We start from the raw sequence: 23572 nt of genomic DNA on the forward strand, positions 1-23572 counted from the left end.
GCGATCGCCGCTGCTCCTCCCCTGGCCCGACTCCCGCTGTGAATGAAAACAGCGGGAGCGAGCCTCCGGCGGCGCGCAAGCGCCGCCCAGAAGGGGAGGAGTCCAGTCACGTTAATACTACGTGACTGGACGGGAACGAGCCACTCTGCCGCAGTAGTATTCCCGTAAGCGGTAGTAAAGTGGTTAATGGAGCCTTGGAAGGAGGGTGGATATTCAGATTGGTTGCCCATTGAAGAGGAGGAGGATGGTTTTTCCCAGGGCCTCGCCTCGGGTGGCTTAACCGTAGATCCTTGCTTTCCCCTCTGCAGCTTTAAAAACCCAAATCCTGTGCATTTCCCCTTTTACAGGCTAATCCTAACATATGGGCATTCACCCAACAAGTGATTAAGGAAATTCAAAACACTAAATGGAAGGATTTGTCCGTTTCTAACCTAATATTTGCGCAAAGACAAGCTATGACATCCTTTAAAAAAACAACCCCGATCTTGTAATAAAACCTGTGGATAAGGGTGGAAACATAGTGGTCATGGAGTCGATTCAATATGAGGAAATGATATTGGATATCCTAAACAATAGGTAGTGGTATCGGAAAGATACCGGAAATTTTCATTGAGAGAATGACAAAAAATATAAATTCTTGATTTCTGAAGCTTATCAGAAAGCAATTATTGATAAGAAAACATTTGAATTTTCGGACGTTAGGTATCCTAAAACTCCTACAGTATATGCCTTATCCAAAGTGCACAAACGTTTAGTTAAACCTCCTGGTAGGCCTATTGTTTCTGGTAACAGCCGTTTGACCGAATCTGCTAGTCAATTGACTTGACGATTACTTCCGCCCACATGTAAAGGCTTTGTTTTCACATATTCAGGACACCAGTGATCCAATACAGGCCCTAGGTGGTACTGATATCCCTGAAAGTGCTTGGTTGGTCGCCATAGATTTAGAGGCCCTCAACAACTCCATCCCCCAAGATTTTGGGGTTGGAGTTGTGGAGGGATTCAAATTTTCGCCAATGATGATGGAAGTTTAGGATCTACCCTTTACCGTAAACCATCATCGGGGAATATCATTTTGAAAAGTTTGCACCCTCTTAGAAATTAGAGACCATGTTACGCTAGTTCGGGGAAAACAATTTGAAAGTCCTATTAGTTGTCACATGGGACTGTACCACCAATTTAATGCTAATTATATGAAGTTTTTTGCCCTGGAATAGATCCCCAAAGATGAGAGAGGAGGTGATGTGGACAAGTTTTTATTACAGCCGGAAACAAAGTGGATTTTTAACCTTTCAGCCACTAAGTAACCTGGCTTGAATGATGCGCTTAGCTTCAAATTATTTATTTAGCCTTTCTATACCAATTTAGATACAGTAGATCTTCAATTATCTGAGATTTGACCTACAAAAATATTTCACATAGGGTGGATTCTAGAATGTTTGAATGAATAGGTTTTTTCTTTTTCCCCTGAATTATTGTTAGGAGGATTTCACGCATTTAAAGCTGCTTTCAGTCTTATTAATGAATAGGTGTCTTTTTGTAATTTTGTCTTGAACCTTTGAAATAGGTGACCTATCCTTGAGCATATTAGGGGTGTTGTTACTACAGTCTGATTTTTGGCTGTGGGTCTGAGTTAAAATGGGTGGTCACACGGACACCCATGGCATGCTCATGTTCTCTCTGGGTGGTAGAAGGTGGTAACTTGAGGTCCCCTCATTGGTTACAGGAGGTACCGTCTTAAGGTCCTTTCATTTTTCCTTATGCCCATTGTTTTAAATATTATATATTTGTATTTTTTCATATATAGTTTTTTTCATTTTATTCATGTCAACATTTGAATCCTCTTTCTTCGGTGTTAGTCTAAGTTTAGACCAATCCAGAAGGAGAAGAAATACATGAAAACATTTATATAATTAATTAAAAGTTTTTCCTTAATAATAGGACTCATGAGTTAAAGTTTTTGCATGAAATTGTTTATTTATGAATTATGATTGCTTGTCTCTATTTGCCCTTATCATGAATGGCGAGTTTCCTGTGCTGTTATGCGGATGTGGGTGGTGGCGTGTGCCTGTGATGTCAATTTCATTGCCGGCGGTCGCGGCTTAGGTTTCACGTATTTACGTATCGTTGTGCGCATGCGTGTGATGTTGATGTCTTTGTCAATGATTACGCGCATTGCCTTTCTCATCAAACGGGCGGAAGGGAATGGGGGGGGGGGGACCGAATGGGAGGGGCCATTTACGCCGGTCCTAGCGGCGGTTCTGCTGTGTGGTCTACTTTGGTTAATATAATTATTCTTTCATTAGGTATTGGAGCCCAATGGATAAAGCTGTACATCTGGGGGTTTGATTCCCTGGTAATTTACTAATCCATGGAAAAGAAGTTAATTTCAAGTTGACCAATTATATAGTACCTTTATGAGGATCAAGTTGTTTGAATCTCTGTATTTAGGCAATTAATTGACAATTCAAAATTGACCATTAGGGTATATGTCCCTTAATATGAAACATATCTATATACATTATATATATATATATATATATATATATATATATATATATATATATAATGTTTTGACTCCCCCTTTCTTGATTAACTAGGATTGGCTGTATCTAATGGTGGGCTCTTTTGGACTGTTGCCAGTTTGGAGGCGGACTTGATTTTGTCCAGCTTTGAGATGGGTAATATAGCCCTTGTAAGAGATGTATATATGTGTATATAATTTTATAATATATATTATATGTATATTTCTTTATTTGCAATTTTAATGGAATTTATTTACCAATAATTTAAAAAAAGTTTATTTGAATATACACAGGCCTCTATAGGTGATGACTTATCCCCTCTGTGACACACTGATATTTTATTGACCCATTTGCCATCTATCTCAACCGGTCTCTTGCTGCCCTATGATTGCTCAAGGTGAGGGCCATATGGAAGTGATTTATGTGTTAATTATATTATGTTTATTATGTTGATAGTCCTGTAAGGGATCATTATGTTGATCACATTATGTAAATTATGGGTTTGGTACTTTCCAACTATACTTAGATTGTGTCATTGACATTTTGTTTACTATTTCATTATTTTGATATCATTGTTTTCTGCTCTATTCAGAATATTGATCCCGTACACGGCTGTAAGTCTCCTGAAGAAGCCAATAATCTTGGTGAAACACGTTGAGCATCAACCTGTGCTGAGAACCATTCTTGATCTTACAATGGTTTTATCTTGTGAGTTTTTTGTATCACATAAAAATAACTTTTTATAACTGTTGATTGTATATATTTTCTTTGGCACCTAAAAAATCCTGCTTTTCTGCTTTCTTTCAAAATCCTATAAAGCAAATTAGTTGTAAAACTCTGGTCTTGCAGAGATCTACATGTCTATTTCTTGTATGCTATGGGATATGCAAAGCCACCCATGCACAGGCTGAAGCTCCACATTTGACAGATCAGGCCATGGCTATTGAGCACCTGACCGTCAGTTTGCAGTTTGGGCTGTCAGCAAATAAAAAGTGTTGGGTGCCTCAATGTGCCCATGTATGGGCATTCATTTTGTTAAGCAGATGGAAACATTGGAATGGAGATCTTGCAGTTAGTTACCATGTGGCTGCATGGGTGGGGCCGCACTAAGCCCATCTATGTCAATGCAATAACACTCACTTACTGTAGTTATACATTGTAATTATTTTCCTTATTCTCCATTTTAGAACTTCATAAATCCCACACTTACACACATAAGGCTTCTAAGTATAAAACTCTGTATGTACATTGACTAAAGAATACATATGGATAAAGCAGTATCAAATTACTTTTACAAAGTCACTTAAAGTCTATTATTCCTTACACAGGATCCTCAGAAAGATCAAGAGACTGAACCTTGAATTTTAGCCTCCTGAACTTTTGTTGGGTGATCTTCAGTCTCCTTTTTACATTGTGAAGGGTGCTTAAGGCTTCATCGAGCCGTTTTTTCAGAGCCTTTGGGCTGTCCATAATACAATAATCGTGTTCCAAGGTAACCCGTTTTTCAACTATGTTTTGAGTAGGCATCTGTTCCGGGAGTGATGGAGGTGGGAAAGAAAACTGTTCATCGCCATCCTCAAGCTTTGGAGTCCAGTTCTGTAATTTTCTGTCCTGAAAGGAATAATTGGATTTTTGTCTTACCGTAAAATCCTTTTCTATGAAGTTCATTGACGGACGCAGTCTCTGTTCTTCATAACAGTAGGGTTATACTGTCCCCTACAGGAGTAGGACACCAGGCAGAAAAAAGTTCTGGCTACGCCTATGGGCAGTTCCAGGGGGTATACCCTCTCTCCCTGCTATAGTATGTCAGTTTTGTATCAAAGCAGTGTCAGAGAAAACAATACCAACCCAACTCAAAATAGAGACGCGGGAACTGCGTCCGTCAATGAACTTCAGAGAAAAGGATTTTAGGGTAAGACAAAAATCCAATTTTCTCTATCATTCCATTGACGGACGCAGTCTCTTTTCTTTATAACAGTAGGGATGTCCCAAAGCAGTACCATAAAAAACATGAGGGGTGGGAACAGCAGAAAATAATTCCCCAAGGCTGAACCACAGCCAACCAGGCAACATAGGACTCATCAGAATAAGATGAGACCCACCCGAAAAAAAACCTTAAAACACCCCTTGGGCTCGGTTTCCACTAGTGCGACTTGCGGTGTGACTTGACACATGTCAAGTCACACAGCAAGTCAAAAGCCATTGTTTTCAATGGGGCCCGTTTCCACTGCCGCGGCTTCAGTTGCGGCGACTTCAAAAGTAGTTTGTGCACTACTTTTGAGCCGTCTTCAGTGCGACTTCCCTCTATATATGAGGGACAAGTCTCACTGAAGCCTCAGTTTACTTTCGCTATGAAGTCGTGCTAGAAGTAGCACGACTTCGTAGCCGCACTAGTGGAAACCTAGTCTTAAACAGTAGCCTGCAAAACTTTGTGGCCAAAAGAGGCATCTGCAGATGCCAGCACATCCACCTTATAACATTTTGTGAAGGTATGAACAGACGACCAGGTAGGCACCTTGCAAACCTGAACCAAAGATGCCTGATGGGCAAGGAAAGGTAGAACCTGACCCTTAATTGAAAAGCCTGCACAACCGTCTGTCTGATTCATCTGGAAATAGTCGCAGCAGACGCAGGCAGCCCTTTCTTTGGTCCATCCCTGAGTACAAAGAGTTAATCTGACTTTCAAAAAGACTTATTAGTCGCCAAGTACACCCTGATTGCCCGAACCACATCAAAAGTATGCAGTGCAAATTCCTTAGGATGCTAAGGTTTAGGACACAAGGAGGGTAGCACAATATCCTCATTTAAGTGGAAACTGGAAACCACCTTCGGAAGGAAGGATGGATCCGGATGAAGCACCACTTTATCTCTGTGAACCACCAGATAGGGAGAACGACAGGATGACAGGACAATGCCACCAATTCCGACACCCTGAGCGCAGAAGTAATAGCCACTAAAAAAGCCACCTTCTGGGATAAGGCAAGCAGGAGAATCTCCTGAATATTTCAAAGGGAGGTTTCTGGAGAACCGACAGCACCAAATTAAGATCCCAAGGTGGTAACGGAGGTCGCTCCGGAGGAGCCAAGCATCGCAACCCCTGGACAAAGTTACGCACCAGGGAGTGGGTGGCTAATGACCTCTGGAAGAAAATTGCCAAGGCCGAAATCTGACCCTTGATAGTACTCAAGGCCAATTTTTGATCAACTCCTTGAAGGAAGGCCAAGATCCGGGCCACCAAGTAAGAGCAAGGATGAACCCCCAATAGACTCACACTACGCAATATATGACTTCCACATATGATGATAGATCCTTCGATAAGTCGCTTTTCTCGCTATAAGCAGAGTGGGAGTCACGGAAGCAGACAATCCCCTGTCCCTTCAGCACCTGGCTTTAAACAGCCAAGCCATCAAAGCCAGCAAATTTAATTGGGATCGGCCCTTGAGATCGTAGATCCTTCCTGAGAGGAAGTCTCCAAGGAACGTCTGCGACTAGCCTGACCAGGTTGGTGTACCAAGCTCCGCAAGGCCAGTCTGGAGCCACAAGGATGACCGGAATCCCTTCCGCCTCGATCCTGCAAAAAAGTCTTGGCAGCTACTTGAGTGGGGGAAAGGCATACATCAGCTGATACTGACCCCACGGAGCTACCAGCGCATATGTGGCGTCTGCCAGAGGGTCCCAAGATTGGGCCACAAACCTCTGGACTTTCCTGTTGATCCAAGATGCCAACAGATCTACCTCTGGAATGCCCCAACGAAGGCACTGCTGCTGGAATACCTCAAGATGGAGAGACCATTCCCCTGGAGCCAAGGCCTGCCGACTGAGGTAATCCGCCTGCCAATTTTCCACTTCTGGAATGTGAACGGCGGAAAGAGCTGGAACAAAACGTTCCGCCCAACGAAGGATGCTTGCCACCTCTAAGCTCCTGGTGCCCCCTTGGTGATTGACATAAGTCACAGCCATGGCATTGTCCGATTGAATGCACACTGGACAGCCCAAAAGGAACTCTGTCCAGTGAACTAGGCAAAGCCTGATCGCTCTCAGTTCCAGAACATTGATTGGTACCTTGGATTCCCTCCAAAGACCAGACTCCTTGAGCAGAAAGCTTGCCTAGAACACCTCCCCACCTGGACACACTGGCATCCGCGGTGATCACTGTCCAATTTATGGGGAGGAAGGATTTTCTTTGTTTGAGCGTCGGGGACCGAAGTCACCATATCAGGGACCCCCTGGTCACCTGGCTCTGCTGGATCTGGTTGTTCAGGGAATCTGGATCTTTGTTCCATTTGAGAAGGATTTCCTTTTGAAGCATTCTCGTGTGGAATTGAGCGAAAGGTACCGCTTAGAAGGACGACACCATCAGTCGCAGAACTCCCATACAAGTCTAAAGGGATGACCATTTGCTAGACAGCAGTAACTGAATCTCAGTCTGGAGCCTTTGAAGTTTTTCTGAAGGAAGAAACACCCTGGCTGAGGACGAATCCAAAGTCAGGCCCAGATAGTCCAGTCTCATGGAAGGAACCAGGAACGACTTCTGAACTGTTTCACATTGGATTTATTCACAGCACCATTGTTATTGTATGATTTTTTTCAGTTATTGTTATATTGGGTTTGATTAAGCACTGATTTTGTTTCTCAGCACATTCACTTCTCATTTTGATCCTATTTTGAATTAGCGCCGATCTTGTTCACCATACACTTGCATCTCCTGACAGAACCCCTCTCCGCCAAAGTGGGGGGGCTGTCGGCCAATAGGAACGCTGCGACTCAGGCCTAGACCCGGTCGTATGCGACCTGTCGAGACGTTTAACTTGCAGGGCAGTCCCCGTCCTGTGGGACTACGTCGCGGCCGACCTAAGGCGGAGCTGGGGTCTGCGTGTGCTCGCTGCCCGGCTGGAATGACCACTGGATTTAGATATCCAGCCAGTTGCCCAGATCCGGCATAGTTGCTTGTAGATCTCACAGGAAACAAATCCGGTGAAAAACTAGCTAGGAAAAAAAACTTGCCAGGACCAGAGATCCCAGCAAGGACCTAGGTCCTCACTCTTGACTAGGCAGATTAAAACTGACATCCTATAGCAGGGAGAGAGGGTATACCCCCTGGAACTGCCCATAGGCGTAGCCAGAACTTTTTTTCTGCCTAGTGTCCTAATTCTGTAGGGGGCAGTATAACCCTACTGTTATGAAGAACAGAGACTGCGTCCGTCAATGAACGATGGAGAAAAGCACATAAACATCAAAATGTATGTAAACACTAAGGCCCTTTTCTCACTGACAGACTGATCCAGGCAATCCAAAACTCTCTATTGAGTGGTGGATGTCAGCGGACACCTGCCAGCATTCGATCCGATCCTGTCCGCTTAGTGAGGATCCGTTCCCCATCCATCCGCAGGATCAGATCGGGTGACAGTCGGATGGAAAGGGACAGGCAGTCCGTTTCCATCCGATTGCCCCATGGAGAACAGCAGGCTGTGTCTGTGTCTGCTCTGCATAGCAGAGCGGACACGGGCCGGACGTTCGCTTGCTCAGCGGGGATCAGCAGAGAGATCAACTGCTGACCAGGCAGGTCTGCTTCATGGAGTTTGCCCCGTCTGAACGGGGCCAAACAGTGAACATCTCCTATTTGAACCCTTTTGGTCTGTTAAATAATTGAAAGCATTTTGTTATATCTGTTTAATAAGTGAAGAAATTAGCCATTGGTCTCCCAGTGGGGTAGTAACTTCCTGTGCTTTTTCAAATAGGGAGTTTTATAGTCCTAACAAATTTCCTGTCCTAGGGTGACAATGCTGCTCCTCTAAATGCACAGTACTGTGAGTGAGCATTGTCACTGTAGGACAGGAAGCAGATTGCTGTCAGAATCAAAACAACCACCACATCTAAGAACTGGTAAGCTAAATTATATTACATTTTTTTCCTTTGTTTAGATACACTTTAAACTAGTATTACCAGTTATGAGAGCATTCTGAAGTTGTAGACCTTATTTTTATCCAACATTTAAATAACATTTCCTTATATAATCTTTTTTTTTCCAGCAGAAGTGCAATACATTTAACATATTTATTAAGAGCATGCAAGTACATTAAATTACCTTTCTTGATTTCCCAGGAAAAGAAAAAATTGTTGGCACAGCATCTATCCTTAATCGAATCGTCTGGCCAGTTCGGTCAAAACAGTACTCTTCAAAGTGATCTGAGCACAGCACTGCTTTGGAGGAAGGTTTAAATGTATTGCGCCTCATATTCATAACCCATATTTTCAGAATCTCTGGTCGCCCATGTGGAAATCTGCAAAGATAGTCATCTTTTAAAATCAGTGTCTTCATTTTCACGTCACTGATAGCAGAACTATCGAATGAGATTTCATCTTTGAGATTCAAAAATAGTACATAGAAGCATGTTACAGGCAGATTTAGAAGTTGGGCGTTTGTAAGTGTCAGCCTACACAGACCATGACCTAGAGCTGCTGTATTCGATTTAAAGTGGTTGTAAACCTCAGACAATAAATATGAAAAAAGCATATACCTTTAGTGTGTATTTATCTCAATTAGGAGCACTAAATGTAATTTTTGTCTGCTGCTTCGTTCCTCTGCTATAAACATGAATCCCTTCTGACAAGTTTTCCTAGCACCAAGAGAAAAATGGTGATAGAGGAGGGAGCTCCAGCTGATTTGACAGCCTCAGCTCTGTTCCTGTGTGCTGTGTGAAGGGGGAGTATCTCTTCCCTCCAATTAGCCTGAGAATTCTCCTCATTGAGTTCTGTAGTGTGTAATTTCAGCTGTCTGCCCCCTTTTTATTGACTGCTCAGACAAGCCTTAAAATTCTGGACTTTGAACAGAAGTAGAGAAATGAAGACTGCAGATAAACAGGTACAAGTGATATAGGCTTTCTTTAATCTCTGCGTATTGTTTCACCTGAGGCCAGTCACTTCACTCGGTATATGTAAGGGTTTACAACCACTTTAAGGCTGGGTTCACACTTGTGCGATCACAGATATCACATGCGATTCATACCGCATTGCTGTGCAGATCGCATGCGATGTCTGTGCGATGCAAATTCTGTTATACAAACTGTATGGCTGAAATTGCATCGCATTCGCACCAAAATGGTGTAGGACCCTGGAATCAGATTGCATGGGTGTTCACACTTATGTGACCAGATTCCTGCACCATTTGAGAGTTCACACTGCATTCTGCAAACCGATCTGGGGTTGTCATTAACTTTACACTAACACCCCTAGTGGTTCACAGAGGTTAGTGTGAACCAGTGTTCACACTAACTAAATCCTGAAGGGATTCTTCCTAAATCCAGTAGTGAGCCAAGACACATCACTGTCAGGGTGGATAAATAAAACTTGGACACCAGTTTATTTATACTTTGTAGCTATAACCAATGCTTCTTCACACATGTAACATGCATTTAATAAAAAGTTTACTGCAGAAAGCTCAGTTAAGCTCGCCTGTAAAGCACACACACACACACACACACACACACACCACAAACACATACAGTGGGTACGGAAAGTATTCAGACCCCCTTAAATTTTTCACTCTTTGTTATATTGCAGCCATTTGCTAAAATCATTTAAGTTCATTCTTCTTCCTCATGAATGTACACATAGCACCCCATACTGACAGAAAAACACAGAATTGTTGACATTGTTGCAGATTTATTAAAAAAGAAAAAACTGAAATATCACATGATCCTAAGTATTCAGACCCTTTGCTCAGTATTTAGTAGAAGCCCCCTTTTGATCTAATACAGCCAGGAGTCTTTTTGGGAAAGATGCAACAAGTCTTTCACACCTGGATTTGGGGATCCTCTGCCATTCCTCCTTGCAGATCCTCTCCAGTTCTATCAGGTTGGATGGTAAACGTTGGTGGACAGCCATTTTTAGGTCTCTCCAGAGATGCTCAATTGGGTTTAAGTCAGGGCTCTGGCTGGGCCATTCAAGAACAGTCACGGAGTTGTTGTGAAGCCACTCCATTATTTTAGCTGTGTGCTTAGGGTCATTGTCTTGTTGGAAGGTAAACCTTCGGCCCAGTCTGAGGTCCAGGGCACTCTGGAGAAGGTTTTTGTCCAGGATATCCCTGTACTTGGCCGCATTCATCTTTCCCTCGATTGCAACCAGTCGTCCTGTCCCTGCAGCTGAAAAACACCCCCCACAGCATGATGCTGCCACCACCATGCTTCACTGTTGGGACTGTATTGGACAGGTGATGAGCAGTGCCTGGTTTTCTCCACACATACCGCTTAGAATTAAGGCCAAAAAGTTCTATTTTGGTCTCATCAGACCAGAGAATCTTATTTCTCACCATCTTGGAGTCCTTCAGGTGTTTTTTTAGCAAACTCCATGCGGGCTTTCATGTGTCTTACACTGAGGAGAGGCTTCCGTCGGGCCACTCTGCCATAAAGCCCCGACTGGTGGAGGGCTGCAGTGATGGTTGACTTTCTACAACTTTCTCCCATCTCCTGACTGCATCTCTGGAGCTCAGCCACAGTGATCTTTGGGTTCTTCTTTACCTCTCTCACCGAGGCTCTTCTCCCCGATAGCTCAGTTTGGCCGGACGGCCAGCTCTAGGAAGGGTTCTGGTCGTCCCAAACATCTTCCATTTGAGGATTATGGAGGCCACTGTGCTCTTAGGAACCTTAAGTGCAGCAGAAATCTTTTTGTAACCTTGGCTAGATCTGTGCCTTGCCACAATTCTGTCTCTGAGCTCTTCAGGCAGTTCCTTTGACCTCATCATTCTCATTTGCTCTGACATGCATTGTGATCTGGAAGGTCTTATATAGACAGGTGTGTGACTTTCCTAATCAAGTCCAATCAGTATAATCAAACACAGCTGGACTCAAATGAAGGTGTAGAACCATCTCAAGGATGATCAGAAGAAATGGAAAGCACCTGAGTTAAATATGTGAGTGTCACAGCAAAGGGTCTGAATACTTAGGACCATGTGATATTTCAGTTTTTCTTTTATAATAAATCTGCAACAATGTCAACAATTCTGTGTTTTTCTGTCAGTATGGGGTGCTATGTGTACATTCATGAGGAAGAAGAATGAACTTAAATGATTTTAGCAAATGGCTGCAATATAACAAAGAGTGAAAAATTTAAGGGGGTCTGAATACTTTCCGTACCCACTGTAAATGATTGTACTATCATTACTGAATCTACAAAATTGCTATTAAAATTCCACATCAGAGCAAAAGAAAGTGTATATAAAGTCACATTGTGACTTTACTGGTATCTCCTTAGGATTAAACAATTATTAACTGCAGCGCGTTTTTTTTTTTTTTTTTAAATGACAAGGATAAATACCTTTTTTCATCCCACAGCTGTGAAGTCACGTGATCCCCGCCAAACTCTTTCTCCGATCTAAGCAGAGCAGCGGGAAGGGCTGAGATTATCTCTGACGTCAGACAACCAGCGGCGGGGGAATCACGTGACTGCACAGCTGCGGGATGAAAAAGGGTATTTAGCCTTGTCAAAAAAAAAACCAAAAAAAAAAAAAAACATGCTGTAGTTAATAATTGTTTAATTCGGAGGGAATACAACAATTTTTGCTGAAAATTGCAGCGGAATAGCAGCGGGAGTGGCGGGTACAAGATAGGTTCTCATACTGACAGGCAGGAAGGGAGGGAGGGAGGGAGGGAGGGAGGGAGGGAGGGAGGAGAAGCTCAGAGCAGAGTGACAGAGGCACGTAAACTGACCACAGTATCATGGCTCAGCAGCCATGATTACTGTGGTCAGCACAGACAGGGGGACACATGAACTGGCATGATTAACCAGGTATCTTACACATTAGGATGAGAAAAATGACATGGCACAAGCACTGTGCTTTAGATCATGCCTTCAAAGGGATCTTTTTTTTCTTTTTAGGGTTACAACCACTTTAAATGATTTGGCTTTAGAGTAGAAAAGGGAAAGGACTCCTGACAGTTTTTTTTTTTTTGCTGGCTGTGTCTTGCGTCTTGTGTCACTAGTAGAGATGGAGGAAAATTTCCCCTGACCTCTGGAGACAGCTGTAAAACTTTGGATTTCTCACAACATTCTGTCCCAGTGACAGATCACCAGGACAAGCTGGGAATGTCGCCAACAGGGATAAAGACAGTAATAAAACTGATGGGGTTTTACAACTTTACCTAAAACTAAAGAAAATAAATAAAACATTTGGCTACAGATTCACTTTGATTGTCTTCCATCAAAGTATGTGTTTGTGGCCATAAGAGTAAGAACATTAGACTATGAATTTTGTTTGATTGGTGTAAAGCAGTGGTCCTCCACTCCGGTCCTCGGGGCCCACTAACAGGCAATATTTTAAGTATTACCTTGGGGAGATGCAGACTAGAGTACTGCAATCACTGAGCAGCAAATTATATCACCTGGGATGGATTTCAGTTATCTTGCAAACCTGGCCTGTTAGTGGGCCCTGAGGACCAGGGTTAAGGACCACTGGTAAAGTTCTCTGTTGAAATAAAGTAAAGGAAAAATCACAAACCCACTTTATGTAAGGCAAGCTCTGGTGCCTAAACTTTCCTTTATTGCTGCTCCCCCACCACTCTCATCCCTGCTGCCACTCAGTAAAAATTCTGTGAGCTTCCTGATTTAAGGAAGTATGTTTAAGATTCCTGCTTCCCCACAATGTAGTACTTGGGGCCTGAGCTGACAGACAGTTTTTCAAAACTGTCATGTGGGTTCAGGGAGGCATGGCAAAGGGTATCCATCACAGACAATACCGGGTATACTCAGTAATTGCCAAGGTGACTGTGGAGGAATAGGGTTACAATTAATTTTAGGCCCCGATGAGTGTCCAACACAAAGTAGCATTTGGGTTTGTGTTTTTTCTTTTTTAGCACAATCTAGGCAAAATTCCATAAACAATTACTATAAGTTTGAATTTCACTCCTTACCGGTGAAAAGACTTTCCGCATCCACGTGTTTGTCGGCTTGTGCAGTTAATGGCAGCACATGCGGGCATTGTTAGATGCCATACAAAAAAACCCTGAAACAGTATTTAGAAATAAAAAAATATTACCAGATGTATGCAACACAGATCTGCATCCAGAAAATAACTACATGGAAAAAGATGGATGCCATGCTCTAGCAAAATCCAGAACTCAGTCCACAGGATAAAATGGAAGCTATTAAGAAAATGAAGAGACTAATCTGAAGATTAAAAATGTTATCAGTTAATTTAATACAATTGTCTTTATTTCACAAAACAGTGGAACCCTGACACCAATGTAAAAGGACAACCATATTTCTCAATTGAAAGAAATCTACAATCACATTTATTGTAACCAGATATAGGTATACTATTACCTTGTGAAGGAAATACTTTGAATACTTTTGAATATTCTACTTGCGGTCTACGCAAAACTAAACCTAAGAAAAACGTTTCTTTACATAAAATAGTTTATCCACTTGCCACCAGGCACCGGAGTTATGGCCGCAGCAGTCAGCCATATTTTCAGCCAGCTATTCACTACCCTATAAAAGTCATCCAAGTGGCTGGTTAGCCACTGGGTCACTTTTGCAAACATCGGGAGGGGTCACCCCCTTCTCCGGTCGCTCACCGGTGCCCATACTGGGTTTCCGATACGGCAGTTGTGGCCAATGATGATAGAAGTGATCGAAGACTGGATAGTCTGTGGTCATCTGTATGGCCAAGGAGACCGGAACATTTTTGTCACTTCCAGTTAGGGCAACTGTAAACACCACCATTTTTTGGGGAAAAAGCATGAGATTAATGTTTTTTTTATCTCATGCTTTCAAAAAGGTAAAAGGAGAGATTTTCTAGACCCCAAATATCCCCATAAAGAGGACCTATCATGCTTTATTGCTAAATGATGTTTACATATCTTGTGATAGCAATGAAAATGATAAAAAAAAATGTTTTAAAAAAGGGATAGTGTAAAAATACATTTTTAAAATAAAATAAATAATAATAATTTTTTTTTTTTTTTTTAAAGTGCCCTCGTCCCCCTGTGCTCATGCGCAGAGACGAACGCATATGTAGGTCGCACACACATATGCAAACGGTGTTCGCTCCACACATAGGTGGTATCGCCTTGAACGGTATAGAGAGAGCAATAATTATAGCACTAGACCTCTTCTGGAACTCTAAATTGGTAACCTGTAAAAAATGTTGAAAGCATCACCTATGGAGATTTTTAAGTATCGTAGTTTGTTGCTATTCCACAGGCTTGCACAATTGTAAAAAGTGACATGTTAGGTATCTGTTTAATCGATGTAACATCTTCTTTAATACCTTACCAAAAATTGGGTTATATATTGTGTTTTCTTGCATTAAATTTCATAAAAGTGTACTTTGCCAAGAAAAAAAAAAAAACTGTTCTTGAAAAACCACTGTGCAAATACCACGTGAAATAAAAAAAAAAAAACGACCACCATTTTATTCTCCATGGCCTCTGCTAAAAAAAAAAAAAAAAAAGTATTTATATTATATTATATATAACATAAGTGTCATAAACAAAAAGTGTCAGAACAGGCCTGGTCTTCAAGTGGTCAAAGGAAAAGCTTAGGGTATGTTCAGCGTGCCATATTTTAATTATTTTTGATGTATTACCATAAAGTAATCCTTATGTGACTTTCACACTTACATGCTTGTTCTTCAACAATATTATTATATTCAAGATAGAGGTTTGTACACTTGTCACTAGCCAGAACAAACGTTCACTTTATATCAACTCTGCCTACCTTCAATTTCAGAAAACCTAAGATCCTGCTCCCCCACTGCACGGGTTGACTGCTTGCTTATGTCTAGGGGACATTTACTTACCCGATGCCTCACTACCGCAAACTCCTCTGCACAGCCTACTGGTGGTCCTCGCACCCTTATTCCCCCTTTTCTGCTTTTCCGACCCCTAGGCAAAAAGGAGCAGTTGACCTCTGCAGTATAGATGCAGCCCCACTGCAAAGAGGGATTTTAGGTTTCCTAAAGCTTTTTTTTTCTCGTTTTGGATGGGATAGGTAAGGGTTAGCCACCTTTGTGATAGAAAAAGGATTAAAAAATAAAAATAAAATAACTTGAAAATATAAAATAAATAACAAAACAATTTAAGAGACCCCCTCCCAACACACTTTACTAGGCAGTATACTCTTTGGAGGTGTGCTGGAGTAAATGATAGTAATGAGTGTTAGTAGGAGAAGGGTCCAGAAGGTATGACAGCCACCAGTATGTGCTTGAAAAAGTACAAGTGGGTATACATACCACCCAACTTTTGGACTTCCAAATAAGGGACACAAGGTAAGAGACGACCAGCACGTGTATGTGTGGCCAAACTCTTACCAGTGGGAGGCGCTTAAGGGGAATGGTTAAACAAAATCCAGGCTATAAAATAAATAATAAAATATGTTTTATTATGCGGTCTGGTCCGACCGCATCTGGAGTATTCCGTCCAGTTCTGGTCGCTAGTCCTCAGGAGGGATGTGTTGGAGCTGGAGAGAGTCCAGAGAAGGGCAACTAAACTAATTAGGGGATTGGAGGACCTTGACTATGAAGAGCGTCTACAATCGCTCGATTTATTCTCCCTGGAGAAGAGACGTCTGAGGGGGGACATGATAGCAATTTATAAATATCTTACTGGGGATCCCAGCTTAGAAAAAAAGCTGTTCATTCGAAGGGATTGCATGAGGACTCGAGGGCATACAATGCGATTAGAGGAGAAGCGTTTTAACCTCAGGCAACGCGGGGGGTTCTTTACTGTTAGGGCAACAAGATTGTGGAATTCTCTACCACAAGAGGTGGTTTCTGCGGGTAGTATGGTGGCTTTCAAAAGACTCTTAGACTTACATCTCAAGGATCAGAACATTCAGGGGTATGAGAGATGATTACAGCCACACACACCTACACAGGTTGAACTAGATGGACTATTGTCTTTATTCAACCTCACCTACTATGTAACTATGTTTTGAATGCTTAGCCTACTAGACAAAGGGGTAAGAGAGAGGTGAGAGAAGGGGTGACAGAGAGAAAAGGGGGCGAGAGAGAGAGGGGGTAAGAGAAAGAGGGGGGGTGAGAGAGAAGGGAAGGGGGGTGAGAGAGAAGGGAAGGGGGATGAGAAAAAGATAAGAGGATGAGAAAGAGGTGGAGGGGGTGAGAAAGAGGCAAGAAAGGGGGGGTGAGAGAGAGAGCGGGGGTAAGAGAAAGAGGGAGGGGGTGAGAGAGGGGGATAAGAGAAGAGAAAGGTCAGGGGTGAGAAAGAGTGGGGAGAGAAAGAGAAGGGGTGAGAGAGAGAGGGTAATAAAGAGGGGGTAAGAGAAAGAGGGAGGGGGGTAAGAGAAAAGGCAGGGGTGAGAAAGAAAATAACATTCCCGAAAAAAAAATGTAAGAATCAAAATGTTTTAACATTTTAGGCCAATTTGTTTTCTGCTACATATTTTTGGTAAAAAATAATAATAATAAAAGCAATAAGCTTATTTTGATTGGTTTGCGCAAAAGTTATTGCGTTTACTAACTGCGGGAAAGATTTATGTACTTTTTATTGTTTTTTTTTACTAGGTAATGGCGGCAATCTGCGATTTTTTTGCGGGACTGGGACATTGCGGCGGACAGATCGGACCCCTGACATTTTTGGGGGTACCAGTGACATTACTACAGTAATCAGTGCTAAAAATATGCACTGTTACTGTAATAATGCCATTGGCAGGGAAGGGGTTAACCCTGTGGGTGATCAAGGGGTTAAATGTGAGCCTAGGGGAGTGATTCTAACTGTGGGGGGGGGGGGGGGCGTGGCTTGTGAAATAACCATAGAGACCTGCGATCCTATATAGAAGGATCACAGGGGCTCTATGATCATTTCAGGGAGAAGAACGGTCAGCTGTGTTTACAACAGCTGACCGTTCTTCTCTCTCAGCGGGGAACGATCGCGGGTGTCAGGCGGCTGCATCAGCTTCCCTGCTGTTGAGCGTGGGCGGGAGCGCGCGCTCGCCCCCTAGCCTCCTGCTCGCGACCGACGTATAGCTAGGTCGGTTTGCCCAGGAGCAGCTACCTGCCGGCAGCGGGTGGTCGTAAAGCGGTTAAGGATAGGATTGCCTTGTTCCAGAAGGTGATGTGCCCATGCTTGGGCCTCATCGGTCAGCAGGGAGATAATGAACCCCACCTTTACTGATTAAAATAAAAAAGTCAGAGGTTGCAAAAGTACAGTTCACATTAGAGCTGCACCATTAATCGTTAAAAAAATTGCGATCTCGATTCACCCCCCTCATGATTTAAAATTGCATGTCTTCGATTCCTGCTCACTCATAGCTGGAAAAAAAAAAAAAAAAAAAACCCTGGCAAATGTTTATCAACATTGTTAACACTACTAAGATAAGCATATGTTTTACAATGTATCTTTTCCTTCTTTTAGATCAAAGGAATGAACTTTAGTCTGGAAGTGAGGGCAGTTTAACCTCTTAAAGACCATGCCTTTTTCTGACACTTGCTGCTTACAAGTTAAAATCAGTATTTTTTTGCTAGAAAATAACTTAGAACCCCCAAACATTTTATATGTTTTTTAGCAGAGATCCTAGAGCAGTGATGGAGAAACCTTGGCACCCCAGATGTTTTGGAACTACATTTCCCATGATGCTCATGCGCTGTGCAGTGTAGTTGAGCATCCTGGGAAATGTAGTTCCAAAACATCCGGGGTGCCAAGGTTCGCAATCACTGCTCTAGAGAATAAAATGGCGATTGTTGCAATCTTTTATGTTACACTGTATTTGCAGAGAAGTCTTTCAAAAGCAGTTTTTGGGGGAAAAAAATACACTTTAATGAATAAAAAAAAACTAAAAAGTAAAGTTAGCCCATTTTTTTTTTTTTTGTATAATGATGCCCAGAAGAGTCAGGGCATCATCTGACACAAATTGGAAGCATTAGGGTGTCATCCAACACACCTGAAAGTGTCAGGGCATCGTTCAACACAAGCGGAGGTGTCAGGGCATCATCCGACACACCTGAAAGTGTCAGGGCATCATCCGACACACCTGAAAGTGTCAGGGCATCATCCGACACACCTGAAAGTGTCAGGGCATCATCCGACACACCTGAAAGTGTCAGGGCATCATCCGACACAATTGGAAGTGTCAGGGCATCATCCGACACAATTGGAAGTGCCAGGGCATCATTGCACACATGTGGAAGCGTCAGGGCATCATCTGATACAATTGGAAGTGTCAGGGCATCATCTGACACACCCGGAAGAGTCAGGGCATCATTTGACACACCCGGAAGAGTCAGGGCATCATCTGACACACCCGGAAGAGTCAGGGCATCATCTGACACACCCGGAAGAGTCAGGGCATCATCTGACACACCCGGAAGAGTCAGGGCATCATCTGACACACCCGGAAGAGTCAGGGCATCATCTGACACACCCGGAAGAGTCAGGGCATCATCTGACACACCCGGAAGAGTCAGAGTCATCTGACACAAATTGGAAGAGTTAGGGTGTTAGCCAACACTCCTGGAACTGCCAGGGCATCATTTCACACATGTGGAAGCATCAGGGCATCATCTGATACAATTGGAAGTGTCAGGGCATCATCCGACACACCTGGAAGTGTCAGGGCATCATCCGACACACCCGGAAGTGTCAGGGCATCATCCGACACACCCGGAAGTGTCAGGGCATCCCCCGACACACACCCAGAAATGCCAGGGTGTCATCTAACAGAACCAGAAGTGTCAGTGCATCATTTGACACAAGTGGAATGTCGGGGTGTCATCTGACACACCTAGACGTATCAGAGTGTCACCAGACACTCCCGGAAGTGTCAGCACTTCATCCGACACACCTTGATGGTCAGCTAGATGTGGCCCTTTTAGGTCTTCAAGACTATGAAGATTTTACACCTTGCTTATCAAAAAGATAAGTACTGAACATATCCCTAAGCAGAGTGCTACTGATTGGTTTTTTTTTTAAATGAGAACTTTAAAATTGGAGGCAAGTCTAAAGTTTGGCTTCCACAGACAACACAACGTTCCCTTCCCACACTGATTAAACACCAACCTATTCCAAAGGAAGGGTTTCTGAAGCAGATTACAGGCTGCCACCCTTCCTTGGCGAAAACCTTAGCTTCACCATGTAGTAGCAAAGCTCTGATTTGTTCAGGATGACCGATCACTTTACACACAGAACAGCATACATTACCCTACTGTCCCCGCACATATATCACTATGGTTACGCTGCTGACACCGCTATGATGGACCCTGGACTCACACATTTATGTGAAAAATTATTTTTGAAACTATTTCTATTTTTTTCATTCGGCGTACAATATATCCCTACCTTTATTCCGAGATTGCGTCACAACGGCGCTGTACAGTCCCTAAAACTGGGGGGACACCTCAGTAGGGTCAGGGTGTACCAAAATGGCGCCCGAGCCCGATTACAACAGTGCAAATGAAACGGCGACAGCCTCACCACATAGCACTGCCGCTACAGCCAATCAGCTTTTATTAAACCTCCGACGTCAACCGAGCGACCTTTTTTTTTTTCTTCACTCATCTTTATTTGTATTACAACAGAGAAGCAAAATCGGTGTTTTTTTTTCTGGATGACATCATTGTTTGTGGGGTGAAAGCGAGGCTGCGATGAACGGCGAGCGGAGGTAAGTTTATTACCTTTGGTGTGTGTGGTTTTAGGGAGGAGAAGGCGTGTAGGTGGAGGTATGCATTTACAGTCATTGGAAACCCGAGCTGGATGACATTTGGTTTGCTCATGCCTTGTGTAGCAGAAATTGCTCCCTCCCCCCCCCCTTTAAAATTCTGTTCATCATTTTTTATTTATTATTATTTGCATCTCAGTGCTCAATTTTAGACATTTCTAGTCTGTCCAGGTTGGCTGCATATTCTTGCTTTAACCACTTAAGCCCCGGAAGATTTTACCCCCTTCCTGACCAGGGGGTATTTTGCGATTCGGCACTGCGTGACTTTAACGGACAATTGCGCAGTCGTGCGACGCTGTACCTAAACAAATTTGACGTCATTTTTTTCCCAGAAACAGCTTTCTTTTGGTGGTATTTGATAACCTGTGCGATTTTTTGATCATGAGCTATAAACAAAAAAAAGCGTCAATTTTGCAAAAATAACAATATTTTTCGCATTTTTTTATATGAAATTCCCCCAAAAAAAATATAAAAATCAAAATTTTTTAACATTTTCGGCCAATTTGTTTTCTGCTACATATTTTTGGTTAAAAAAAAAAAAATCGCAAAAAGCGTATTTTGATTGGTTTGCGCAAAAGTTATTGCGTTTACTAACTAAGGGAAAGATTTTTGTCATTTTTGTTGTTTTTTTTTTTTTTTTGACGCGTAATGGCGGCGATCTGCGATTTTTTTTTTTTTTTTGCCGGACTGCGACATTGCGGCGGACAGATCGGACCCTTGACTGACATTTTTGACACTTTTGGGGTTACCAGTGACATTACTACAGTAATCAGTGCTATACATATGCACTGTTACTGTAAAATGACACTGGTAGTGAAGGGGTTAACTTTATTTGAGAGGGAGGGGTGGTGTGTGTCCCTAGGGGCGTGATTCTAACTGTGATTGGCTGTGGCTTGATGTGTAGGAACAGTGATCAACGGTCCTACATAGTAGAACCGTATGATCACTGTTTTTACACAGGGGAGAATGACAGGCGGCTTGTTTACATTAGCCGTCTGCCTTTCTCCCGCTGTCACGGACGATCGGGTCCGCCGGGCACACGTGCGGGGGGGGGGTCCGTGACAGAGCGGGAGCGCGCCTCCGGCGGCGCACGCTCGCTCCCCAGAGCCTCACAGGCTAGTGACCTACCCATACGTCACTTTGCCTGTGAGGGGCTGACCGCCGCAGTATATGTACTTGCTGCGGTCGGCAAGTGGTTAAACAGGATTTTTTTCATAGTGACAGCAGTGGACCGTGCCTGGCTATGTGTGTCAGCATGGCTGCTTGGAATGTTTGATGAGGACAAACCAGGAGATCGTGGTCACCTTGTAAAAGGAAATGCCTGGAAAAATGCCTTTTATGGCAGGATCACCACATATTCATTTTAAAGCCTTTCAAAGCTGATCTCCTGGGAACAAAAATGTTTATTTCAGGTACTTCTATAGCACCAACAATTTACACAGCACTTTACATATACACTCATCGGACACTTTATTAGGTAAACCTGTTTAATTGCTTGGTAAGTCCCGGTTCACACTGGGACAACTTGTCAGGCGACTTAGCCGCCTGACAAGTCATGCTCCATTCAGTGCAATGGAACCATTGTCACCAGTCGCTCCGACTTAGAAAAAGGTTCCTGCACTACTTTGGGGGCGACTTGCATTGACTTCTATGAGAGAAGTCGTTTGCAAGTCCCGCTGAAGTCGCGCTGCACGGGGCGACTTTGAAGCTGCCCCAGTGTGAACCGAGCCTAACACAAATTGTTAATCAGCCAATCACATGACAGCATCTCAATGCATTTAGGCATCTAGATGTGGTGAAGATGACTTGCTGAAGTTCACACCAAGCATCAGAATGGGGAAGAAAGGGGATTTAACCACTTGCCGACCGCCGCACGACTATTTACTGCGGCAGTCAGCCACTCCTGGGCAAACCGACGTAGGGCTACGTCGCTCGCCCAGGAGCCTGTAGGGGGCGAGCGTGCGCCTCCGGAGACGCGCCCCCGCTCGTTCACAGGGATCCCCGCGCGCGTGACCGGCAGGTCCAATGTCCGCCAGTCATTCGCGATCTCCTGCTGGAGAGGGAGAAAGGCAGACGGCTGATGTAAACAAAGCCGCCTGTCATTCTCCCTGATGTAAGTACAGAGACAATACGATCCTGCTATGTGGGATCGTATGTCTCTGTGGTTACATCACAAGCCACGCCCCCCCCCCCACAGTTAGAATCACACCCCTAGGGTCACATTTAACCCCGCGATCACCCACAGGGTTAACCCCTTCCCTGCCAATGGCATTATTACAGTAACAGTGCATATTTTTAGCACTGATTACTGTAGTAATGTCACTGGTACTGCACCATTACTAATTAAAAAAAAAAAAAAACAATAAAAATGACAGAAATCTTTCCCTTAGTTAGTAAACGCAATAACTTTTGCGCAAACCAATCCCAAAACCCTTACAGGCTAGCGACGTAGCCCTACGTCGCTTTGCCTGTGAGGGGCTGACTGCCGTCATAAATAGTCGTGCGGCGGTCGGCAAGTGGTTAATAATGTGTGTCCTGGTTTAAAGGGATGAGGTGGCAACTCTAGATTTAAGTGACTTTGAACATGGCATTGTTGTTGGTGTCAGAGTATTTCAAAAACTGTTGATCTACTGGGATTTTCACACACAACCATCTCTAGGGTTTACAGAGAATGGTCAGAAAAAGACGATATATCCAGTGAGCGGCAGTTGTGAGGAGGAAAATGCCTAGTTGGGGGTCAGTGGATAATGGGCAGAATGGTTTGAGATGATGATAATGCAACAGTAACTCAGATAACCACTTGGTAGAACCAAGATATGCTGAATACCATCTCTGAACGCACAACACATGGAACCTTGAAGCAGATGGGCTACAGCAGCAGAAGACCACACCGGGTGCCCCTACTGTTTACTAAGAACAGGAATCTGAGGCTTCAATTCACATAGGCTCACCAAAATTGGACAATAGAAGATTGAAAAAACATTGCCTGGGCTAATGAGTCTCCATTTCAGCTGCGACATTCAGTTGGTGGGGTCAGAATTTGCCGTAAACAACATGAAAGCATGGATCTATCCTGCCTTGTATCAATGGTTCAGGCTGGTGGTGTAATGGTGTGGAGGATATTTTCTTGGCAAACTTTGGGCCCCTTAGTACCAACTTAACCTAGTTTAAATGCCACGGCCTACCTGAGTATTGTTGCTGACCATGTCCATCTCTTTATGACTATAGTGTACCCATCTTCTGATGGCTACTTCCAGCAGGATAATACACCATGTCACAAAGCTCAAATCATCTCACCACTGGTTTATTGAACATGACAATGAGTTCCCTGTACTCCAATGGCCTCCACACTCACCAGATCTCAATCCAATAGAGCACCT

At 43.4% G+C, this 23572-nt stretch overlaps 1 protein-coding gene across 1 annotated transcript; it reads right to left on the reverse strand.

The window, feature by feature from the left end:
• Window positions 1-3343: 3343 nt before the first annotated feature.
• Window positions 3344-19928, reverse strand: LOC309544678 (THAP domain-containing protein 2-like). The gene is made up of 4 exons (XM_082243590.1): window positions 19814-19928; window positions 13430-13521; window positions 8611-8806; window positions 3344-4136 (listed from the first exon to the last, which is right to left on the reverse strand). The coding sequence occupies exons 2-4, from the start codon at window positions 13495-13497 to the stop codon at window positions 3846-3848; spliced, it is 555 nt and encodes a 184-aa protein (XP_082099716.1). The 5' UTR covers window positions 13498-13521; window positions 19814-19928; the 3' UTR covers window positions 3344-3845.
• Between the last annotated feature and the right edge of the window lie 3644 nt (window positions 19929-23572).

The sequence above is a fragment of the Pelophylax lessonae genome (assembly GCF_965119305.1).
Source record: "Pelophylax lessonae genome assembly, chromosome: 1".
Taxonomy (NCBI): domain Eukaryota; kingdom Metazoa; phylum Chordata; class Amphibia; order Anura; family Ranidae; genus Pelophylax; species Pelophylax lessonae.